This window comes from Taudactylus pleione, unplaced genomic scaffold (assembly GCF_031769625.1).
Source record: "Taudactylus pleione unplaced genomic scaffold, aTauple2 ptg001084l, whole genome shotgun sequence".
NCBI classification, from domain to species: domain Eukaryota; kingdom Metazoa; phylum Chordata; class Amphibia; order Anura; family Myobatrachidae; genus Taudactylus; species Taudactylus pleione.
Window position 1 is genome coordinate 610001 of NW_028285485.1, and position 22316 is coordinate 632316.

Below are 22316 nucleotides of genomic sequence, written 5' to 3' on the forward strand. Positions count from 1 at the left end.
ACAAGTATATAATTACTGTGAGTAATTGTAACAAATGGCCTATAATTAACTGCCCTTTTCATTCTTCTGTACCACTGGAATGGAGGTCTGTACCTGAAAGACCAGGATTTACATTGTAGAATGGCTAGAATTATCCTCTTCAATGGGCTCGATCCAATTCAACGCGGATTGAAAAGCGCCAGGAATAAGCCCCCGGAGCTATTCAGTTTTGCGCGCTGCTGAGCCAGACTAAGTATTTCTTCTTGCATCCCTCCTGCGATGCGAGCAGAAATCCGACAAAAGTACAGGCGCGAAGCGGTTTTCTGCCCTTAGCACGGCGGAAACAGCATCACGCCGGGAAGTTTAGTCGGAGAATGTCTGTTCTCGCGACTAAACACCCTGTTTAAGATGCAAGGGGCTAAACGGGCATTCCCTGACCTAACCGCGCGGCAGAATTGAATAGCTCCTGGAGCTCATTCCCGTCGCTATTCAATTCGCTTTGAATGAAATCAAGCCCAATTACTTTTGTAGCTGAGGGATACAATATTGAACTTTTTTTTTTGCAAAATATGCATTTTAATGACTTTTGCAAACTTTTAGATGTATTTTACTTTTTTCTTTTTTTTTTACCATGTCAGTATTCTCTATGTATGTTTTCTTTTACACCTGTATAGAAACTGTGTGTCTGGTCAGGAATTGTTAGATAGAAATGTGATGTATTATTGTCATATGAGCTCTTGGCTGTTTGGCAGAATACTAGTACAATCCAGCCCAGAAACTTCCAGTATCTGTTCTAAGATCCTCCAGACACCCCCCTCTGCGGTGGACTATGACTCCCAGCATGCCGTGCCAGCACTTGTCCCCCCCCCCTTTAATCCTTTGTCTGCCAAGAAGTGTGCTAAAATATCTTTATTCACATGACGTGATAGCCGCACTCCCATTTAGTCAGCAATACTTCCTTCCAACTGTTGCCTGCTAAAGGCTGCAAATGGTTAACTAGTAGCCACCGACCATTCCCTATTTTTTATTTTGCATACCCACGCACAGTTTTGCCTTGTGCTACGCTGGTAGCCCCTACGATCGCTGCTGTAATTGCTTTGAAACATTTGCTGAGTAATTTGCATATCCTCAGCAGAATCTACTACTGTATTGGTAATAAAGTTGTAAAGTGGTAACAGGAAAAAAAAAAATAGCTGGAGTGTCGCGGGCCAATGGGATCACAGTGGGTGGGGAAGAGGCGGGGAGGTGGGTGTGTGAAAGTGAAGTTTTTTTTTTTTTTTTACATTTGTTTGTGTTGGGGAGGTTGTGTGGTCATATGCATGGGAGAAGCCAAGGGAAAGGCAGCAAGCACAGGATACAGCGTGCTGCACAGGTACACATGTATTGCCCGGGCACGGGCTGCTACTACCACCCCTTACACTGTGTGCAGTGCCTGTCTGCAGCATTGCGTGCTAGCCGTCCTTACTGTTGTCAGTGTTTGCATCCTTGTACTCTTTATTCCACCTTTTGATGTCTTTTTTTTTTTTTTTACGGTCATGTCAACTTGCAATGCATAGCACACTGTTAGCAAATAAGTGCTAAATTCGCCCCCTTCCGTCCCCTACCTTGCACGCGATACACTTGGATAATAAAATGTTGTATTTGGCTCTACTGCAATTTTTGTAGATTCTAAAAACAAAAAAAAATAAAAAAAATTGAATATTCCCCAGAATTTGTAGTCACCGCTATTGTTGGGGGGAGGTAAACTGCTCAAACTCCCTGAAATTGCATCCCGTTTAGCGGGTAACTGGTAACGTGCTCTCCCCTTTGTTCCCTGCCTTGCACATGTTTGGCCGGCATGTGGATCTCTTAATCACGGCTGGATGGTGTCGCAGATCATGTCGACATCATGTTTAGACAGAGGTGAATTGTGTTTTCATGTTGCATTGTGTGGAATAACCCTGTAGGGCGACTGCAGAGGGAAGCACGGCTAGGTACTAGTTAATAGCAAAGAAGAAAAAAAAAAATTGGGCATAGTTAACTAGTTTACTGCCATGGATTTCATTAAGTCAGCTTGGAAGATTTTTTTTTTTTTATTTAACGCACATCATTTTTAAAATGGACAACAGACTTGTACAAGAGGCATTTTTATACCATGTGTTAAACGTCCAGAGCCTGCCCACTAAGACATTGTGCCAGTCAGTGCCTTTACATGTTGTCCCCGGGCTGCCCTCCCGTCCCCAGGAGGGAATTTCTGTAAGGCCTGGAGGGTTATACTGGGTGAGACGCGACTTCATGAAATTGACTGAACGCTGCCATGCTTATTAATAGAAACATCACCCTGGTGAGCGTGTGGTGGCAGTGGGACCGGGATTTAAAGGTACAGAGACGCTCGTAGGGCCTCTAAGGCCTCAGCAGAGATCCACAGGGCTGTTATTTACTCTGCATTAAGTGCCTTACAATGACTACAGAAACTCTGCCTTTCCTCCAGTTTTTATGGGTTAACAGGCCTTGTGATGTTGGCAGGTTTCTGCCTGGTTCTGTTTATTACTGGCATGATCTCAATGTGTACAAGGAAGACATTTATTTATTTAATATATATATATATATATATGTGTAAACCTCTTTAAATAGTAAATTAAACTCCTTGAGGCAGTTTGGAGGTTTAACAGAAACCAGAACTTAAGAGTTGACATTGAGGGGATGGGAAACTGTTTACACTAGAAGGTCTGCAGCGAAACGTTTTCATTGAATTCATACTCCGCTCCCATACCCCATTTTGGGATTATATTTGGCTTAGAACATGTGTTCACATTTATGGGGGACTGCTAGACAATTGTTAGGCTAAAGCTGCCTTTCCTCTAAAACGTTACATGTGTTTCGCATAGGACTTCCTCGGTTTGTGCCGAAAAAGTTAGTTCTCGGGCCCCATGCAAGCAGGGTTATAGAGTAAATATTTGGAGGGCAGGTAATTGTAGAAGTCCTGTAGTCTGTGTGTGTGATTTTTGGGTCACACTTGCGCAGTGTGAAAATTAAATGGTTTTGCATGTGGTAGAAGTAACTTTGGTTTGCAGATAAGTTTAAAAAAACTTCCCCCATAGAATGATGTTTCTGTTTAAAAGACATTTTACAAGCGTGGCAGCTAGCCCTATGTATCACCTTGTAAAAAAAAAAAGTGTACTAAATGGGTTGGGTGTTCGCCTTGAGCCCTCTTAAAATAAAAAAAAATTCTCTTTCTTCTACAGACCTGGCCATGCAGTGTAAATCATTCATTTTGCTGCAAACTTGTAGCAGAACCCATTTGGTTTGAATTTGTACCTTTTTTTTTTTTTTTTTTTTATAGTGGTGCTGATGTTTTATTTAACTTGATTTTGTTGGGAAAAGCATGCTTTTATTAGATTTGCTGCAGGGTTAACCTAGTTGAGTTTGTATAGTATCCAATGTTTAAAGCAGGTATGAGATCAAAATGGCCAGTATGAGCATTTAAAGGGTTAAACTAGCTTATACAGTTGCATTTTGGTATTGTTACATATTCTGCCAGTGGCATTTGTCTTGTGTAATTGTGCTCTATAATCTTTTTTTTTTTCTTCTTTTCATAGATTTTAACTATTTCAGCGTGATGCACTTTTACTGATCTCCACACCAAATATGTTTAAATATGAGGTGGTTTTGGGAACATAGATGGTGGTTATTGATTAAGAAAAATCTTTATTTTTCTTGTGTTCCTGTCACTTACACACAGGATAGCCTATACATATGCTACAAGCCAGCTGCATCACTGAGGCGTACAAAATGGCTGCCGCCTCTGGGTAGGTGACAGGAAAACTCTGGTGCGGTTGAGCAGAATCCAGCTGATAGGTTAGAACTTAAAATGGGCTTACTGCAAGCCTTGTACAGTTCCTCAGCTCCTAGAATATATTGCATATTTGACAATAAGGGGTCTATTTATCAAGCAGTGAAAAGTGTGGAGAAGTGAATCAGTGGAAATGTTGCCCATAGCAACCAATCAGCTTTGAAGTAGCATTTATCAAGTACAGTCTATAATATAATAGGTAGGAGCTGATTGGTTACTATGGGCAACTTCTCCACTGATCCACTTCAACACCCTTTTCACCGCTTGATCAATAGACCCCTAAGTGGGCACAAAACTAAAAATTCTGGTCCTTTCCCCCAGATTGTGCGCTTTTGCTCTAGCCAACTTGTTTACATTTAATTTCAATGTGTATTTGTCACATGTAAAAGAATTCTTCATATGGAGGTCTATGAGCAATATATGTGCAATTTTCCCCAATTACCTTCCCCTTTCTCCAAATATACATGTGCTTCAACTCTCCTGCATGCAGAACACGCATGTGTGAGCCCATCCATGTGGAAACATAGTTGTTAAAGTGAGTCATCTCTCTGTATTCGTGATTTCACAGAGATCGTGAATATATTTACAGTGGGCTCTGATCCAACATGTCCCCCGCAGTTAATGACACTTGAGTGTTACACAGGATGATTTTTTTTTACTGGAGCTTCCATTAAGCAGCTTCTCACAGGTGCTCTTGGAGGTTGGTGACGGGTCTTATATATATATATATATATATATATATATATATATACACATACACACACACAATCTCCTTCTTTTTTTTAAATTTATTACTCATAACCTAGCGCGTGCCAGGTTCCGTGCTGCCCGACTTGCGCCAAGAGTTTTTTTTTTAAGTTTTGTGTGCCAGAGAATGCGTCTTAGGCGCAAATGGATGTGACACGAGACCGTCCTGATTCATTTGATATGACACTTGAATGTCTGTGTGCGAATGAGATTGTATACCATGGCTATTAGAGTGGAAAAAAGCTGCATACAAACGGTCATACTTAGACGATATGAATGATAACGATATTGTTTATGGTTACATCGTTCATATCGACCATTTTTTGTCCCCTTCCAACCCCCAAATGACGGACGATGTGCGGGCACGGATGGTTGATAACGACCATCGCCCGTGCATGCAGTCCAACCTGATCGATATCGATCAGGTTACTATAGGGACACGCGATCGTTAGTCTTTTGGGGGTTGGTGGTGTGCTGGATGTTCACTGTTTAACATCTAGCACATGCATGGCGAGCAGACAACGTTATCGTTGACTGATCTGACCGTGTGTATGCACCATTAGAGTTGCATATCAAATTAATCAGAGTAATCTCATGAAGCAGACGATATGGCGGCCGACATATAGTATCCGCGGTACACGTCAGAACAACATTACAACATGAAGGATGGACCGAACAATAGTTCCGTCCTGCATTACCTTGCCTAGTGTCGCATGCGATATCGTCCGGTTGGGCACGCAGCAAGGCCGACTGGAAGATATCTAATGACCGCAGGAGCTCGCAGGTTGGCCGTGCACACTGGTCGATCCGGCCGATAGATATGTAATTCTGATTTGTCCGGAAACAATTTCGAGCCAATACAGCTCCAGTGTGTACCCAGCTTTAGAGGCGTTTTTGGGCGAATAAGACTCAAAAAAGACAGCTGGCATGAGCCGAGTCAGGCGGTCCTTGGGAGTGCAGCAATAGTGAATGGTACATCTGTTGTAGACTAGGCCAATTAAATGCAAATGCATTGATAAACATGTTAGAAAATATATTTATTTTTATTTTAACTAGTATGTTTCTACTGATGCTTGCGCTCCCCCTCACCCATCTGTTGGGCCTGACCAGAGCGTCAGGGAAACATTGGAAATCCCCCTGTCCTATTTGGAGCCCACTGTTTTTTCCCTAAACACATTCCTCTGTGTGAGCTCAGGAAAACCTTGGCCAACCCCGGGTGCTTGACATGTTGCTCATTTGTGCTTGTTGGGAATATTTCCTCTACGTATTGCCCACAGAATTTATAACATCATTTAGTTCATATTTCTGGTGCTGTAATTTGCTTAACAGCCCGTTGTAGAACTACAACTCCAAGCGTGCTTTGCCTCCATGCTGCGAAAACGTCCTGGTATAAACTAATGTGTAATTACTAAGCACCTGCACATGTCGCACACTGTACTGCATGTGGTAGATTTGCAACATGAATATGGAAGTTCGCGTTACCGGTTCTGCCCTTTTAAGATGACTTAATTGGGAATTTCATTTATTTAAAAAAAATTCTAGGCGTTACCAACGTTTCCATTGCACATACTTTTGCATGCAACTAGGGGCAGCCATGTTCCATCAGTACTCGGTGTGCTATTCCGCAGGGAGCAGTGATCCCTAAATTGTGGGACCTAATGTGGGACACGTTGGATGGAGAGAGAATGCGCGTTCTGTTCTGAGTCTTATAGTGGAACTTAACCTCAAGCTTTGAAATGTCGTTTTTTAAACTTCATGTACATGGTATTTTCTCACGAGAAAGTGATCAACAAGCGTGCTATACGATCTTAAATCACTCCTGCAGTCTTAGCCTGGGGCGAATGGGAGCTGGCGTTAAGAGCTCCCTGTGTGCGTGTGCGTGAGTGTGTATATTGGTAAATTGATGCATCTGCTGCAGTTGCTAAATAGTTTTAATGATTGAATTCACCTACTAGTGTCTGTGTGACAACTTCCCAATATGGCCCCGTCCAGTGATCAACTTGCCTTAAGTAGACCTGTTCTAATCTAAATAAGCCAAGGCCGATACAGGTCAGCGCTAAGTGATTAGCGCTACTTATGTGTGGGTCTGGGGTGAGATCGGGCTGCAAAGGGGAGGGGATTGTACGCCGTTAAAACGGTAACCCCCCCCCCCTCTTGCCCCTACTTGGATTGAGCCCATAGAGGTTCTAAACTTGTTCCTGTGTCTCTAAAGTATAGTATGTCATCACAAAAATACCTATATTTTATTATGTTTTCTGTCATATTTACATGCAAAATACTGTATTTGTATTTGACCATGGTGGGGGGGATTCAGTCCAAAGCGTTGTGCTGCCGAACATCGCTGCGATGCCAGTCGGCACACATCTGTCGTATAGAGTAGGGTCGACCTCGCAATGCCAGCTGGCAAGATATGCCATTTCAGAACGGCACATGTTGTTGTTCTCGCTGAATTGAATGCCACCCTGGGTAAGTACACTTTGTGGCCAAAGTTCTTTGTATGGGGCCGTTTTGCATACATTTTGCATTGTGAATTGTCTTGCTTTGCATCACTTGTGCCGTTTAGGAACAGATGTTTCAACTGATGTGGAAGTGAAAAGGGGAAACTTGTTCCTTTATCACCAGTCCTGCTTACGATATCTTGTCTTTTACCATTCATACGATTTGCACATTTAATTATGGAATGTTCAAGCAATGGTGCATACACACGGTCAGGTTTTCTGTCATATCTAAACGATAACGATCAGTGTTCTCCCCAGAAAGTTTTCCAGCCGGGTGGCATCCAAAAGTAGCCGGAAGGGGGCCTTCGCAATTATGTGCACGCCGGGAAAAAGGGTATATCCCTTACCAATCCAGCCCGACAGGTCTCAGGCTGCTCCCCCATTGGGTCTCAGTCAAAAGTGCCCCCTGTAGTTTAACTTTGCCCTTATGCATTGCCCCCTGGCTGAAGTAGTGCCCCTATGTAGTGCCCCCAGACTGGTCCCTTATGTAGTGCCCCCAGGCTTAAATAGTGCTGGCAGACTGGCCCCTTATACAGTGCCCCCAGGCATAAATATTGTCCCTTATGCAGTGCCCCCAGGCTGGCCCCTTATGCAGTACCCCCAGGTTTAATAGTGTCCCTTATGCAATGCCCCCAGACTGGTCCTGGCCCCAGCCCAGCAGTTACCTTTACTTGCTGGCCGCTCGCGCTACCTCACGCTGACTGGATCTAACTAGATCCAGCAGGCGCTAAGGGAGAGGCTCCTCACGTCGCTGGTGACGTCATGACTTCACCCGCGCAGTGCATCACTGGGAACGCTGGCCTCGGAAGCGATCGGAGGCTTCTTTAGCCTCCGTTTACTTCAGAGGCCAGCGTTCCACAGCGGGGGTCGGCGGGGAAAAGTGCCGGGCGGGAGGCTGTTTCTGCCGGGCGATACTCCGGCAGAAAACAGCCTGAGGAGAACACTGCGTTCATACCTGAAAGAAAATCTTACCTGTGTGACTGCAACAATGAACGATGCACGTTCCCGTTTGTCAGATAACGATATCTGACATCTGATATGTTTGCAGTCAGATTTGGACGATTCCATTAATTTTAATACTGTCTGAAATCGTTCATCTGACATATCTGACCGTGTGTATGCACAATAACTTTGGCTTTTATCTAAAGTATTTCATTTTCCAGGCTTATTGTTAGTAGGCTATTTTGATTTAGGGCTTAATGCTTGTGGGAGACCTTGAATGTTCTAAAGTTTTTTTCAAAGTGTTACGGCCTCTAGCAAACGGAGCATTTTTGTCTGCAGTGATATCTGCATGAAAACATCCCTGATATTTCTTAGTTACCATGTGGTTATGACTTGCCGATCTTAGAGCAACGTGTCAAATCGCTGCTGAAATATTCCATTGAGTAGTAGAACATGGCAGGTTATGAGTCTCATAAAATATGTTCCAATAACAGAGACTGAGGTTGAACCCTGGTCTCTTCCAAAGCAGGAGAGAAATTAAATGTTGCAATGCGTGCAGGAAGCAAAGGAGGGGAGAATACAAATTGTGTCCCCAGCCAGGCCCGCTGCTGCTATTTTTCACTTTTTAAAGAGAACTTTTTGTGACTTTTTGGACAGAGAAGGGACGTGACGTTTGAGATTACAGCTATGCTACACCCACGGATCCTCCATGTTCCAGGCTGTGTTGCAGACTGACTTTGAAGTCTTAACACTTTTTTGAAACCTGTGTTTCCAGTCATAACCAGCCATACATTCACGGAAATTTCAATAAAGTTTTCTAGTGTTTGAAACTACATTTCAAAAATAGATGCAAAGTTGTTGTACGTAAGAGCAACTTTTACGTCTGCGGAGTGCTTGATGGCTTTGTAGTTAAGGAACAGTCTCTCAATCAGGACCGGTCAGCTACGTACAGCAGAGGGACCGATATTATGGGGTAAATCCATATTCACAGAAGTGCTGCCTATCTTCAGTAGGAACCACTGACATCTGTTATAATTCCAATGTGAAGAAAGTCAAGTCAGGACCTTAAAGTCCAATAGAGGATACAACACTGACCATCCATTGGAAGTAGGGCTAGCTTCTGGCTAGTGAACCAATGGGGTGTGTACTGAATTAGGGTCTCATCTAATCGGTGTAGCGGTAATCTGAGGTGGGAATTTAGTGCACTGAATGCAGTTTATATAGTTCTGGAACGGCAAATCGCATCCTTCTACATTGAAAGTTTGTTCTGACCATTACAAGTGGTGAGCTGTACATTGTGCCTATACATCATTCAGCGTATGGAGGCACGACTAAAATCGTACACAGATCACCAGCCCCCCCCCCCCTGCCTGTTTTAGTGTGACCCCCACCGATGTTTCAGTGACTAATTGACATTTACTAACAGACCATTTTTGATTTGGTTTATTAAATATTAGTAAATGTGTGATTTAGCCCCAGAAACACAACATCGATGATCGACCTTTAGTAATATACCTCCTTGACTTAATTCTATGGGCAGACTGGGTCAGTTTAAGTTCTAGGCTTAACATATGCATTATCAGTAATGGGTGTTTACTTGGAAGCAGATTTTCTGCTGAACTCCCTGGGGTGTTAACTCCTTCCTTCTATTCATTGCAGCTTTTGTGTGTTCTCATAATGCTTTGCAAAGCTTCAATTGGGAACACCTGTGTCTGCTGTCATTAAAGGCCTTGGTGTAAAAATATTAAATGCATGATATGGATGGGGCAGTTATCGCTAAATACATTTATTGAATACTTAGCCTGATGTTAGTAGATTGAGGTTCGGCTAGAAAGAGGCTTTCGGGAGCGCGAAAGTCCAGCAATTTCTGCTGCACCCGTTCGCTGTTGCTAAACCGTTCCCTTTTTTTTTTCAGGCGTGTAGTGTTTTCCATACAACACGCCGCCAGCAGGGTGCTACTAAAACATCATGGGTCCCTGCCTGCTTCAGGTCGAAAGAATTTATGGACTGGGTTTATTGTTCTGGATTTTCTATCTCAGAACAATATTGGGCCTTTCATTAATGGGTAGTTCTTAGATGACCAAGGCTGAAGGTTATCGCTGTTGGAAATTTTTTAAAGCGTCGCCGCTAATGGGGGATGACAAATCGTTTTAGGAGGCCTGTCCCTAAAATAACGCCCATCTTTGTACAATAGTCATAATAAACTATATAATCTGCCTTGTCAGTAAGATAAATGGAGAGAATCTTCCTCGGAGGGATGACATGAAGTAGCATTTCGTAATGAAAAGAAATGTCAACACGTTCATAACCTGGTTGAAAATACCTGTAGGGCTGTGTAAAAATATTAAACAGCTGCTTTGAATGTTTGAGTTTTAAAACGAGTACGTATTCACTTTCCCTCACAAGCCTTAAAGTAAACTTGTTGTATACACGCAGCAGAGGCAGCCATTTTGTTGTGCTGAATGAATATTCATGAGAATGAAGTTCCACTTATGGCTTTGTGCTTGTGATGCAACTAGTCCATAGGGAATTATGGGGTGCTCTGATGATTGATTTAGCCTAAGTTATTAAGTGTGGCTGCAGAATGTTTCATTTAATCATCGCACACAGGAAAAGATTGTGGTATAAATTTTACAGTGACTACTACATGTAAACTTCATTACGTGACTTGGAGAATTAACAAACAAGATTCTAAAAAAGGGAATCCAGGTTAGCAGAATATGCTGCCGGGCATCACTGTGTAGCCTGTCTGTGCACGTATTAGCCAATTACAGTAGTGCTGACAGTGCATGTTTTCCTTTGCACCTCTAACGGGTGTAAGGGAAAACTTGTGATGTTGGCAGGGTGCGATGTGCTTTTCCGGACAGTACATTGTGTCGATGTCTGGGACTGAATTCACCCCCCTGGGAGAGTGCACGATCACAACAAAGAGAGACCACACAGGGACAACTTATGATACAGCGCCACCTACTAGTCCCTCCAGTATAGCTTCTCAAGCAATACCAAGCCTGTAGCTGTTCTACTCCAACAAAGTTGTATAATGGTTCAGCCGTGCATTTTGACCATAAACCTAAAGCTCTTATCAGTGTCTGCAGCAATTAGCATATAGCTTTGCCTATTACTAGTAAACTTTTATCTAAAGCTATAATATGTTGTAGTGACTGTTCTGTTATTATCCCCTATGGCTTTATGCCATGCCTTTTGAATAAAATGTTGTGACTTAACTCTTAAGTAGCCGAACACTTCTGCAAGATTGTTCAATATAAAAAGATACGGGGGGGAAAAGTACTAAGCTGTGGCTGATTTTGCATAGGGGCAGCGAGACTGCCCAGGAGATGACTGGTACTTTATCTCTCTCCAAGAGAAGAGTTTCTGATATCAGGATATTGCCGAGAGTGAATTCTTGCATGCAACCTGGGATTGCTCTGGCATACAGTATATCTGGCAATCCTGCAGTGAGTATACAGAGAACTAGATTAAGGGTTGAAATGCCTGCCCAATGCCCGCTGTTCAGCTTTTTCTAGGAATGAATAACCAATGTCTGGATTAGTCTCTAGTGCCCTGGCTTCATCGCTATTTTAAAGTTCACTTGACTTTATAACTAAAAGACAGCAATATTATAGTGAGCGCAAAGTGGTATCAGTACAAGAAGCATGCCATTACTACAGCTCACATTGATTTTATTGCAGATTTACATATACAACATCTGTAAGTGTATAGATAGGGATAACATTGTAACTTTTTGTAGCACCCAAGCCTTTCTAGATGTGTTCTCTAGATTGTGAGAACACAAATTTTTTTTATACCGCTTTCAGACCAAAATTCGGGGCTCCCACCCTGCTCTGTCACGTGATTTTGAACACTGTTTCAACCTGGGTCACAACCCTGATACCCCTTTTCACACAACACCTCAGTCCGGAGTTATTCCTGGGTTGGCCCCCTTCACCCCGAACCCGTGTCTTCCCTGCAAAATATTGTCATCAAAAGTGGACATTCCCTGCTGACGTCATCTTTCAGCGCTCCAGATCCAACAGTTATCAGTTTGGTAGCATCAATTAACCTCGGTCGTGAGAGGGGCTATTAGATTCTTTTTACTCTACACTGTAATGGAGAATGGGAACTTTTTGTCTGAGTAAGTTTGGTAGCCAACACTGCTAACCTGGATGCCCCTCAACACTGAGAAGTGTCTACCAAATTTCATGGCAGCGCGTAGTACCCCGCACTAATGTCCTCAGGAGCCCAAACGGTGCATGTTTTCCAGGTCTCCTCACAATCACAAATGAAATAATTAGCTCCACCTGTGGAACTTTTAAAATGTGTGAGTAATTACTACACCTGTGCATCTGCTGGGTGACCTGGAAAACGTGTCCTGAGGACCGAGTTTGAGAACCACTGCACTAGACTATAGTGCAAACAATGCAATGTCGTCAACTATTTCCTTGAACTCCCGGACGAAGGTATGCAATCGGGAAGCCGACTGCCTAAATACCGGCAGCCGGCTTCCCGACTGTCATATCCCGGCAAGGGTGAAATGCCGGGCGTCTAGATGTAGACGCCCGGCATTTCCCCGACGCCGGGAGACTGGCGCCTGGCATCCCGATCGTAGTGATGCCGGGCGCCACGAGTGGGCAGCCGCGGGGGGGAGGGTTAGGTTTTGGGCTCCCGGGGGGGACTTAGGGTTAGGCACCCCCTGGGGGACTTAGGTTTAGGCAGCGGTGAAGGGGGTGGTTATGGTTAGGCACTTAGAGGGGGGATTAGGGTTAGGCACTCGGGGGGGGGGGGGGTGAGGTTAGGGATAGGCACCCCTAAGGAGGGTTGGGGGGGTTAGGTTAGACAATACTTACCTATCCACGATCGGGGTTTCCAGCGCTGTCGGGCTTCCGCTGCCGGGATCTCTGCTGATGTCGGGCTGCCGGGAATCGAACCGCCGTGCGGCCGGCGGTATTTCATACCAATTCCCGGACAAACGATATAGTGCATCTACCAAACGGCCAACGATATATTGTATTGCGAGTGTATTGTATACGAGTTCTTAAAAAATAAATAAATAAATAACTGACCATTGTCGTTTGGTTGAGCTGCTTGTATGGACGACAGAGGACCTGTGGGAGCAAGCATACAGTGTGTACACACTATACGATATGAACTATTTATCATTACGATTTGCCTTGTAACGATAAGTTGTTTATAATAATGTATAGTGTGTACCGGGCTTTAATGTCACTCCTCTGTAGAGATAGCACCTTAGTATTTTGCTAGAGCTTATTACAATGGTATCAGAGCCTAGGGAGAGCTTAGATGTGCTTGGGGGACCCCATAAGAATTAGGACATTATTTCCACTGCAATTAGTGGTAGAGACGCCTTGCTCCTGTAATGGAAAAGCATATTGTATTTGTGTATGTAATTACAAATGACACGCTAAATGCCAGTTGTCACCTTGGATAAACAGACCTCACTGTGTCTCTTTTTAATTTTGCATTTACTTCGGGGGGGGGGGGGGGAGGGGGGGGTTTCAGTTTTTTCCCATTCTCAATCTGTCTGCTTGCAAACCGTTTTCCATCCTGTAATTGGCAGTGTACAATGTTCCATCTGTCTGACCGGTTTACCCGGCTAAACATCTGGGCAGGTAACTACTTCTGTCAAAGATAAAACGTCAAGAAAAATAGTGTTAATAAGTAATCTTTACTGTAGGGAGTGAGACTGCACTGCCGTAATTCTGCAATTGACCTTTGGAGGGCGGAAGAACTTCCGGTTCTGTTTTTTGCAGATTTAAATATGGCTCGTTCACTGCTAACTACTGTCACTGCCATGCAAGTTAGTTGATGTAGGTTCAATTATCAGCTGGCAGTAGTGGAACAGCGCCACCTAATGACTAAGTTATTGGGGAATACAGATATAACTTCAACATCCTTGAGTAAGAACTAGGGACGTACCGTATTTATCATTCTGCAAAACATGGTTTGTTACTTAATAAGCAAAATATTCTATAAAGTTCCTAGTATAAATTGAACAGGCCTCAATCCGCAGTCCATCTGGTAAATTAGTCATCAGAATAATGTGGACTTTATTCAAGCTGTCATGTGTGCCGAACACCTACCAGATATTCCTGCGGCGTTGCTTAGTAATATGAGTGGTGGAAACATAATTCATTGGGCGGAATTCAATTGATTCCAGCCCCTATTGCGCCCAACGGAGCTATTCAATTCTTGCTCCTGTCGAGCGCGATCAGCTGCCAGCGCTACATTTCAGCTCGCAGCCCCAGGGGGATGAGAGATGAAATGTGCGAAAAGTGACCTGTTTGGGCGCCCAAACATCACTTTTCGCGGTCGCGCCCGGCACTTTGGTCGGGTTTAGCTGCTTTACGCGGCTAAACCTGACCTCTATGGGCGCGATCAGCGCGAAAAACTGCATCAATTGAATAGCGGCGCGCGATCTCCTGTCACGTTAGACGGGAGATCCGGACCGCGTAATCAATTGAATTCCGTCCAGTGACCGATATAGGTGGTTCTCCCTCAGTCACACACCCACATAATGTTCTTATTGTCTGTCACTGCCCTATGCAGGACTATTAGTCCTAGAATGGTTTCTTTACAAAAGCCTCTAGAAGTGCACAATACATTATTCTGTGAGAAATTGGGGTAATTAAGCAAAGGTTGGGACCAATGGGGGAGTTTCTCTCTTGAAACAGAGTTGACGCTACAGGCAGCCTTGAGAATAAGATATTTGATGAGGAATATACGTTAAGGCAGGGGTCAGGGAACTTTTTTACCTTTTATCCCAAAATATATTTAGATACTTCGACGTTACCCCCTTGATTTGAAAGGAAGGAAATCGTGTAGTAGTGCCCCCATATAGTGCCCCTGTAGTAGTGCCCCCTTATAATGCTCCTGTAGTGCCGCTTGTACAAAAAAAACTTACCTTAATCCCCGCACCTGCATCCGCCGCCGTCCTGTCCGCCCGGCTGCTCCTCGGAACTATGGGAGAGACGTCATGACATCTCTGCGTACAGAGAGAGCCGGAAGCTGGAGTTCAGAAGAGAACTCCAGCCTCCAGCTAACGCAGTGCTGCAGGGAAGGAGCTGGGCGCCCGCTGGTAATAACATCTCAGCGGGCGTCCAGCTTAGAGCCTCCCTGCGGCACAGCCGGGCATGCATATGAATCATTCTATATTACAGAATGATTCATATTCATGCCCGGCTGTCCGTCCCTTAGCCACAGGAATGTCATTTTTACCCCATGTGGGGTAATTTACCCCTCTTCCCCCGACCACTGCGTTAAGTGTTCGATTCAATGGGTTGTAGCTCCCGTCTAAACTGCACACAAGCTTTTCAATTGTTTGCGCGAGAATGCACGGGATTAGTCATGTTAAGCAGCTTCTCTTGTGCTAAGAGCTGGGCTCGCTGCTTTTACGGCACACCCAGCATTCACGACCAGCCCCAAAGCCTCAGGAGGGTGCGAGTAAAAATCCACGAAGAGTGCAGCCTCAGGGCTGGTCTCCCAAACAATTGAGTAGCTCGCGGCAGCCATGGAAGTTATTGAAACGCCCCTATACAACATAAAGGGAGAGAGAAAGTACCAACCGATCAGTTCCTAACGGTCATTATTTAAACTCGGCCTGTAAACCGACAGGAGCTGATTGGGACTGGTCACTTATGCTTCATGGTAGCAGCCATTTTGTGAGCTTAACTAACGTTACAAAGTATTGGTTCTGTTCACTATGAATGCTAAGATCTCCAAAATGGCGGCCTCCACCATATTTACATCTTTGTTCTGTGGTTTAACGAATGAGAGATTTTTTTTTTTACACGTCATTTTGAAACTTTCACATACATTGCTTTTACAATCTAGCGTTGTCCTGTTATTTTTAGCTGTGCATTTATACCATCAGGCAGTTATATTTTTCTGTCCCTAGGATGACACCGCTCTGCTGACTGTACAGAAGGAATGTTTATTATGGAGTCACAGCAATGTGAAGAGGTGGCAGCCCTTGATTGATTTGTTATGTGAATGCATACAGGAAGTCATGCTTGCTTAAACCATACTATCAATTATGGTGCACATTCTGGTTTCGGAGGCAGAATGAATCTTTTTAGAGACTGTTTAAATACACCACTTTGCGTTTCATGTACAGCCTTTTTGAGGGCCTGGGGAAGAAACAAGATGGCTGCCAGCTATAAAGTCTGACAGATTAAACCGTGGTGCGTTTTTGTTGTAAGACGGCAATTTTCTGGATGTACTGTCATCAACAAGCAGTTATTTTTATTTTTTTGTAATTTTATGCGTTCAATATACAACAGAAAAACCATGCAGGTGGACCCTTCAGATACTGTGTGAATATAATACATGACTAATTATTGCAAACCTAAAGATATCAGCAGATGAGATCTCTTGTCTTAGCCACTTTTCCATGTCTGTGTTTCAGCGTACATTTTAGTGCTAATATAAATGTGAATCGTGCAGGGTCAGTTTCGGACGCTACCTTGCTTGACCCGCTATTGATTTTTTTGTTCCAGGAGAAAGTAATGTAAGAGCAATGCAGTAATTATCCAGCCAGCTGTTGAGGGTTTATAGCAAAAAAATTAGCAGTCTGATAATTATCGCTTCTATTTAAAAGAAACATCATTTTTTTTTTTTTTTTCCCATGGAGCCCTGAGAAAATTGTCTGGTGAATTGTTTTTTTCTGTAGGCCTTACATTATGGCATGAAAGATGTTCTTTGTTCAGTAAAAAGTCACTGCCCTTTAAGAAAAAAAAATTTGTGGGGACTGCTGCAAGAGCCAGTTAGTAGTCTGTTGTTTTTATTCTGGGTTAGCTTTTTACACAAATGGCTCTTTTAAACTCATGCAATGTTGTAAGCCATAAGTTGCATGTGGTATATCAGGGGGAAGGGTATTAATCAAGTGCAAGTCAACTGAGGTCTGGGAACAGCTGGACATTGCTAGAGCCAAAAAGTGTGGCAGAAATTGTACCCAGGAGTATTGGTGTTGCCCAAAAATGTTGTATTGGTTTAAAAAAAAACATATACAAGTATTGGGATAGTTTATCTGGATACCAGAAAGGCAAAAAGTTAAGTAACCACAATTTGGTGTAATACGCCCGCCTAGAAGTGATCCACACAGGTTTTCTACTTGGTTACTATGAGGAGCACTGCTAAAGAGGCTAATAGGAGTAAAACTGGTCCTGAATCAGCGGTTCTAAAACCTTCCTGAATCACGGGTGCCCTAGAGTATCAAATTTTTTTTTTTTTTTTTTAATGGCACCCTAGGCCAAAAGTATTTTGTTGACAAAATGCTCTAATTCGAAGAGAAATTGGCACAATTTAATGTGTCGTCGCCTGCGTTGCTAAGCCACATCTAGGGCATCAGCCGCAGTTCACCCCTAATAGAATTTACATTTTTAAATGGGTGCAATTTTGAATTTTTGGGTGCGTGAGTTCAAGATTCTGGGTCCCTATTTTGACCATATAAAGTCTGACAATAAAATGATTACTTTTGTATATGGTATGATCTCAATTTTTTTTTTTTTTTCTTTTGTGGTAATGGGTGTCTTTCGAATTGATTTAATCAGTTTCATGGATTTTTGTGCAATAAAGGCTGCGGGGACCTGTGCCGTAGTATATACTTTAAATAGGTTTTGCAGTGGCTTGACGTATAACTTTCAGTGTCTGTAATTCAGCTGTGTACATGTCCGCAATTACTGTTAATTGTTTTGCATGTCTAACACTTTATGATGTCACTTTTGTGGTGATTTATATTTGCCCGGAAGGTAAATTTTTGCTAAAACGATAGTGTAGGTGTTACACCTCAGGACCAGCCCAAGAATGAAGTTTTACCTAACATTAGAAAGGGGTTACACTAGAGGCCAAATGACCAGAAATGTCACGTTTCCTGCTATCATTGTTTTAGCCATGAAGCCAGCTCAATTGCATGACAAAAAAAAATAAATCTGTTTTTAGATGAACATAATCAGATTAGAAAAGTGCGACGTGCGAAGGCTGCATTTGCGTTTATGTAATTATGTAACCGGGTTCTGCTTGTTGTTTCAGATGAAAACCATGAATTACAGGAACACTGAAATGAACTAGACTGTGAGGATTCAAGACATGTCAAGCTTCCACCAAGAACTGAAATGACTAAACAGTATTAATTTGAAGAGGGATCAATGCTCATCGGACTGCGGAACGGGGACGTAGGGTTTACCATGGTGACACTAATTACAGAGAAGCTGCAGAACCAAAGCTTGGACGATCTCTCATGCAAAACGTACAATATTAATCTGGTATGTAATAATTTAATTGGAGATCTTGCAGCAGATCTGTTATAATAGAAATTGGGGAAACTGGGGAGAAACCGCTTCGAAATTACGCAAATTTGAATATTTAATTATCTCAGCTATAAAAATAGGTTGCAAGTGAATGTAGCGTGGGAGGGGAGGTGGCTGTCCCATGCACTTTCAAGTTAACCTGTCACAGGCACATAGCTGGCGGTAGCCATTTTGTGAGCTTGAACCAATTTTCATGAGTGCTGCCTATGAATTTACTGAATGCTAATTTACCTCACAGATTCATGAGACACAGTGTGCCTCATGCCTAAGTGATGTCACTAGTTCTTTGTGAAAGGTTAAATAGCGTTGTTATGAATATTGGTTCAGCCCATAAAATGGCCGCTTCTACAGTGGGTACAATTTTTAGTTTCCTCCACAGAATATTTGGAAGCTTCTTATTTTTTTTTAAGCTTGATTGAAACTTTTGTAGGGATACTATAACCTCCCTGATATTCATTCTCTGTGTTGCAATATATTTGTGTAACTTAGTATCATAAAGGTAATAAAGCCATTAATTGTATGGTCATGCTCATGCAAATTGCATTTGCTTTATTACATGTCCTTATGCCAGAATTATGTTTAGTAGCGGCAAACAGACATTGAGGCGTGTTTAATATAGTAACACAAGTAGAATGTGATGTAACTTCTAGAACAGCCAATCAGATTTTAGCTTTCAATAGTCTGGTGACACTTGGATGCTAAACACAGAGATCTTGTTTGGCTGCTCTCAGCAGCATGTTATTAAATAGGCCCAATTAGACCGTTTTGGATATATGGGTTTACTCTGATTTGCGAATTGCTTGGTACTGTGGGCCTGATTCAGACCCGGTCGCTAGATGCGTACGCTCTCCACCAGCGTATGCAAAATGGGAACACACCCAGCAAGGCAGGCGATCTCACGGCAAGGCATAAGCACACCCATTATGTCTTGGCGTGCGATCACTTTGTGTATGCAGACGCCCACCAGCCTATCTTAAGACGCCCACTTGCGCACGTCATCTCCAGGAAGTGTATGCAACCATCGGTATATCAGGTACCATCGGGAGCATTCACAGCGCTTGTGGTTGCCTTTACCCTACCCCATGCACTGCGAGCAGTTCAGTGTAAAAACCAGCCAGGTGACGTGTACTCTGACGCTGCCTGTTAGTTATGCACGCCTCTGAAACGGCGCGGAAACACTCAGGCACGCCTGCGTTCGTGCCTCCACTCCCCCGTTACTACTGGCCTGCCCCTGTTGCCACTCACAAACGGCCTCTCCTATCACTCATTCTGCTGGGCAGTCTATGCTGGGCGAGCGATTCCCGATTGCTCGGACTAGTGTGCGCAATGCGATGCATACACATGCGCACATTTGCAAACATCGCCAGCAACGAGCGTACGCTTGCTAGCGACCGGGTCTGAATCAGGCCCTGTGTTTTAAGTCACAGGGTGTTAGCCTGCATCTCTCAAGTTGTAGTGGAACTTGACCCTGGAATGCTAGAGCACACTGGACGATATGCTGTATGAGTGATATCGACGGGGGTGCCGGCATCGGTTAGTGCCATGCTGCATTTGGCATCGTTAACCATATGCCCAGGTTGAGCTGCATGTACAGACGACCAGGGATATCGTTAACGACACAAAGTGCACATAGTTCGTCAAGTTCATACACACTGGACGATTTTAACAATGTATCATTCAATATCATTATCGTTCATATAATTCGTCCAGTGTGTACGGGGCTTTAGTGCTGTATGCCTTGAAATCTTGCTGTTCCTCTTTAATGAATTTTCATGTAATAGACACCAAATTTGTTGTCCTAAAAGGACCCGTCTAGTTTGCCATTCGTAGTAATGGTAGGCACTGCTACAACTTCTGCAAAGTGTACTTCTGCAATTAAACCCTTCACTTAAAGGGTAGCTAGAGAAAGTTCTGTGTTTTTTGAGAAGCAGGGCTATATCAGGGCACAGCAATATCACATTGGCCTTAGAGTACTTCTGAAGCATAAGCAGTCATTAAAACGCAGATTAATAAAGGAGATAAAGAGCCGGAAAGTGACAGCGGTACAAATAGTTGCACTTATCAGCTGGTTGCACTCCCTGTCCTTTACATACGTTCAGTAAGTTGTGCAATTGCAGTAAACATGCTGTATAAAAGCAAGGGAGACAATTCAAAAAGCATCTGTAGACTTCACACAGTAGTGGAGGCGGCCATTTTGTCGACCGAACCAATCTTAATGAGAATTCACCAGTAACCTGTGGAGAAATCTGATTTCATTATACATAAGTTGCCATATGGCCGGTGGCTACACCAATAGCTTTTTCTGGAGTTGCACCGTTTTTGAGATTTGTAGTCGAGCATACAGTCTTAAGTGCCATAATTTGCAAGTTGTATACGAGTTTGATACAACAGTACTGTAATACGCGATGGACATTTCTGTGTTCTACAGTCATATCTGTTTAGGTGATTAGAGGCATTCACATACACCTGAAAATTTAGTGTCAGCAATTCAAGGATGTCGGAGTCTCGGGGTTTATGGGCCACCCCTATACTAGTCCCTGGTGAATTGATAGGTGGAAGATTGGTTGAGTCCACAAAATGGTCGTCCAGTGTGAGTTTTATAGGGCCTTTTTCTCTGTAACTAAACCACATAAAATTGAAGGGTGCTTCTCTGCAATTCACCACGAGTGAAGATCAAATTAATTGTTCATGGATAAAAGCTTTACGGACTGCGTTTTATAACATTTGTATTGGTTTATGACACTATTCTAGAATGGTTTATAAATTTCTGTTATTGGGCTCCACTGGGCATTTTTGAAGCACAAATATAATCTCAGATGCTCAGTAGTTCTGGTGCCATGTTACTCCAATATGAAATGTATTGGGGGGTATATAGATTGCATCAAATCATATTCACATTGGGGGCGATTCCATGCTTACACGCAGAAATTTAGCTCCCTTTCTGGGACTATCAACGAGGCTGCGCTTATCGTGGATATTTCTGCTCGCAGCCTCCTGAGATGTGAGCAGAAATCTGCATTAAGTAGGTTATTATAATTTATTTATATGGTGCTACAAGTGTTCCGCAGCGCCTTACATAGTACATAGAACTAATAGGTGCACAAGAAACAAGTAACTTACAGTACATTACAGTGCAGGACATGGACATGGATTATATACATTGCTGCAATAGCGATTAAAGCACTCAAAATAAGCTGCCGGGAGTTGGCAGTCACGTGTTAGGTGCCCTTATGGGGAGTAAAGAGTAGAAGAAAATGTAATGAGAAGCACATGAGGGAAGAGGTCCCTGCTCGTGAGAGCTTACACTCTATCGTATCGCTGGCTGATCGCTATGTGTGTATGCACCATAAGGGGCCTGATACAGAGCTTTTACGCTCTGCAGATGTTCGTTTCGTTTAAAGAATTTTTGCTGCTACGCAGTTGCCAAAAGTGTTCTCTAAAAGAGACCGGTCTGTGTGTGCGTTCCCAGGGGTTGTGCGCGATCGCGGCTGCGTCCCTATCACAGAACCGCAGTCTGAGGCCATTTCTAGAGAAAGTTGACTTGAATGCTGCGCAGCCCACGACTTGCCGGAGGAGCCGATGTGCGCCTTGTGTTGCGCTGATGTGTCCTGCTCAGTCCCCGGAGGATTTGCACACAACACAGATAGGGGAATTGGGTGTAGTAGCATTTGCTCAGTATACGTCGCGCACTTTGAGGCGTGGAGTCTGTTAGCGGGCAGTAGCATCATTTGAGCATATAAATTGCAAGCGAGATCGCATCTGCGAGTGCAATGGCGCACAACTCTGGATTGCCTTCACAAGGGTAGAGTTAACCCGGTGTGCGCTTGTCTTCACTGACGAGAGGCGCATATTTAAGGATGTTTATGTTCGTATGCAGGGAAAAAATAACTCATCATTGAAAAGGAAGTCTCTGAACAATAGTATCTTTTTTGGCGTAGTGAAAAATAAATCAAAATCCAGCAGGCATCTAGGCAAGGAAGTTTGCTAATCAAATTG

The 22316-nt window shown here is 43.4% G+C and overlaps 1 protein-coding gene across 3 annotated transcripts in view; it reads left to right on the top strand.

Annotated features, from left to right (window-relative positions):
• The window catches only part of FAM53A (family with sequence similarity 53 member A), a 62081-nt gene that overhangs the window by 3435 nt on the left and 36330 nt on the right, over window positions 1-22316 (top strand). Inside the window, exons 1-2 of one of the 3 annotated variants that reach the window (XM_088461633.1) lie at window positions 1275-1351; window positions 18043-18275. In XM_088461633.1, the coding sequence (XP_088317759.1) occupies window positions 18159-18275 (117 nt within the window). In that variant the 5' untranslated portion in view covers window positions 1275-1351; window positions 18043-18158. Of the gene's footprint in view, window positions 1-1274; window positions 1352-18042; window positions 18276-22316 lie in introns of those variants that run through there. The other 2 variants (XM_088461632.1, XM_088461634.1) reach the window with 2 other exon arrangements.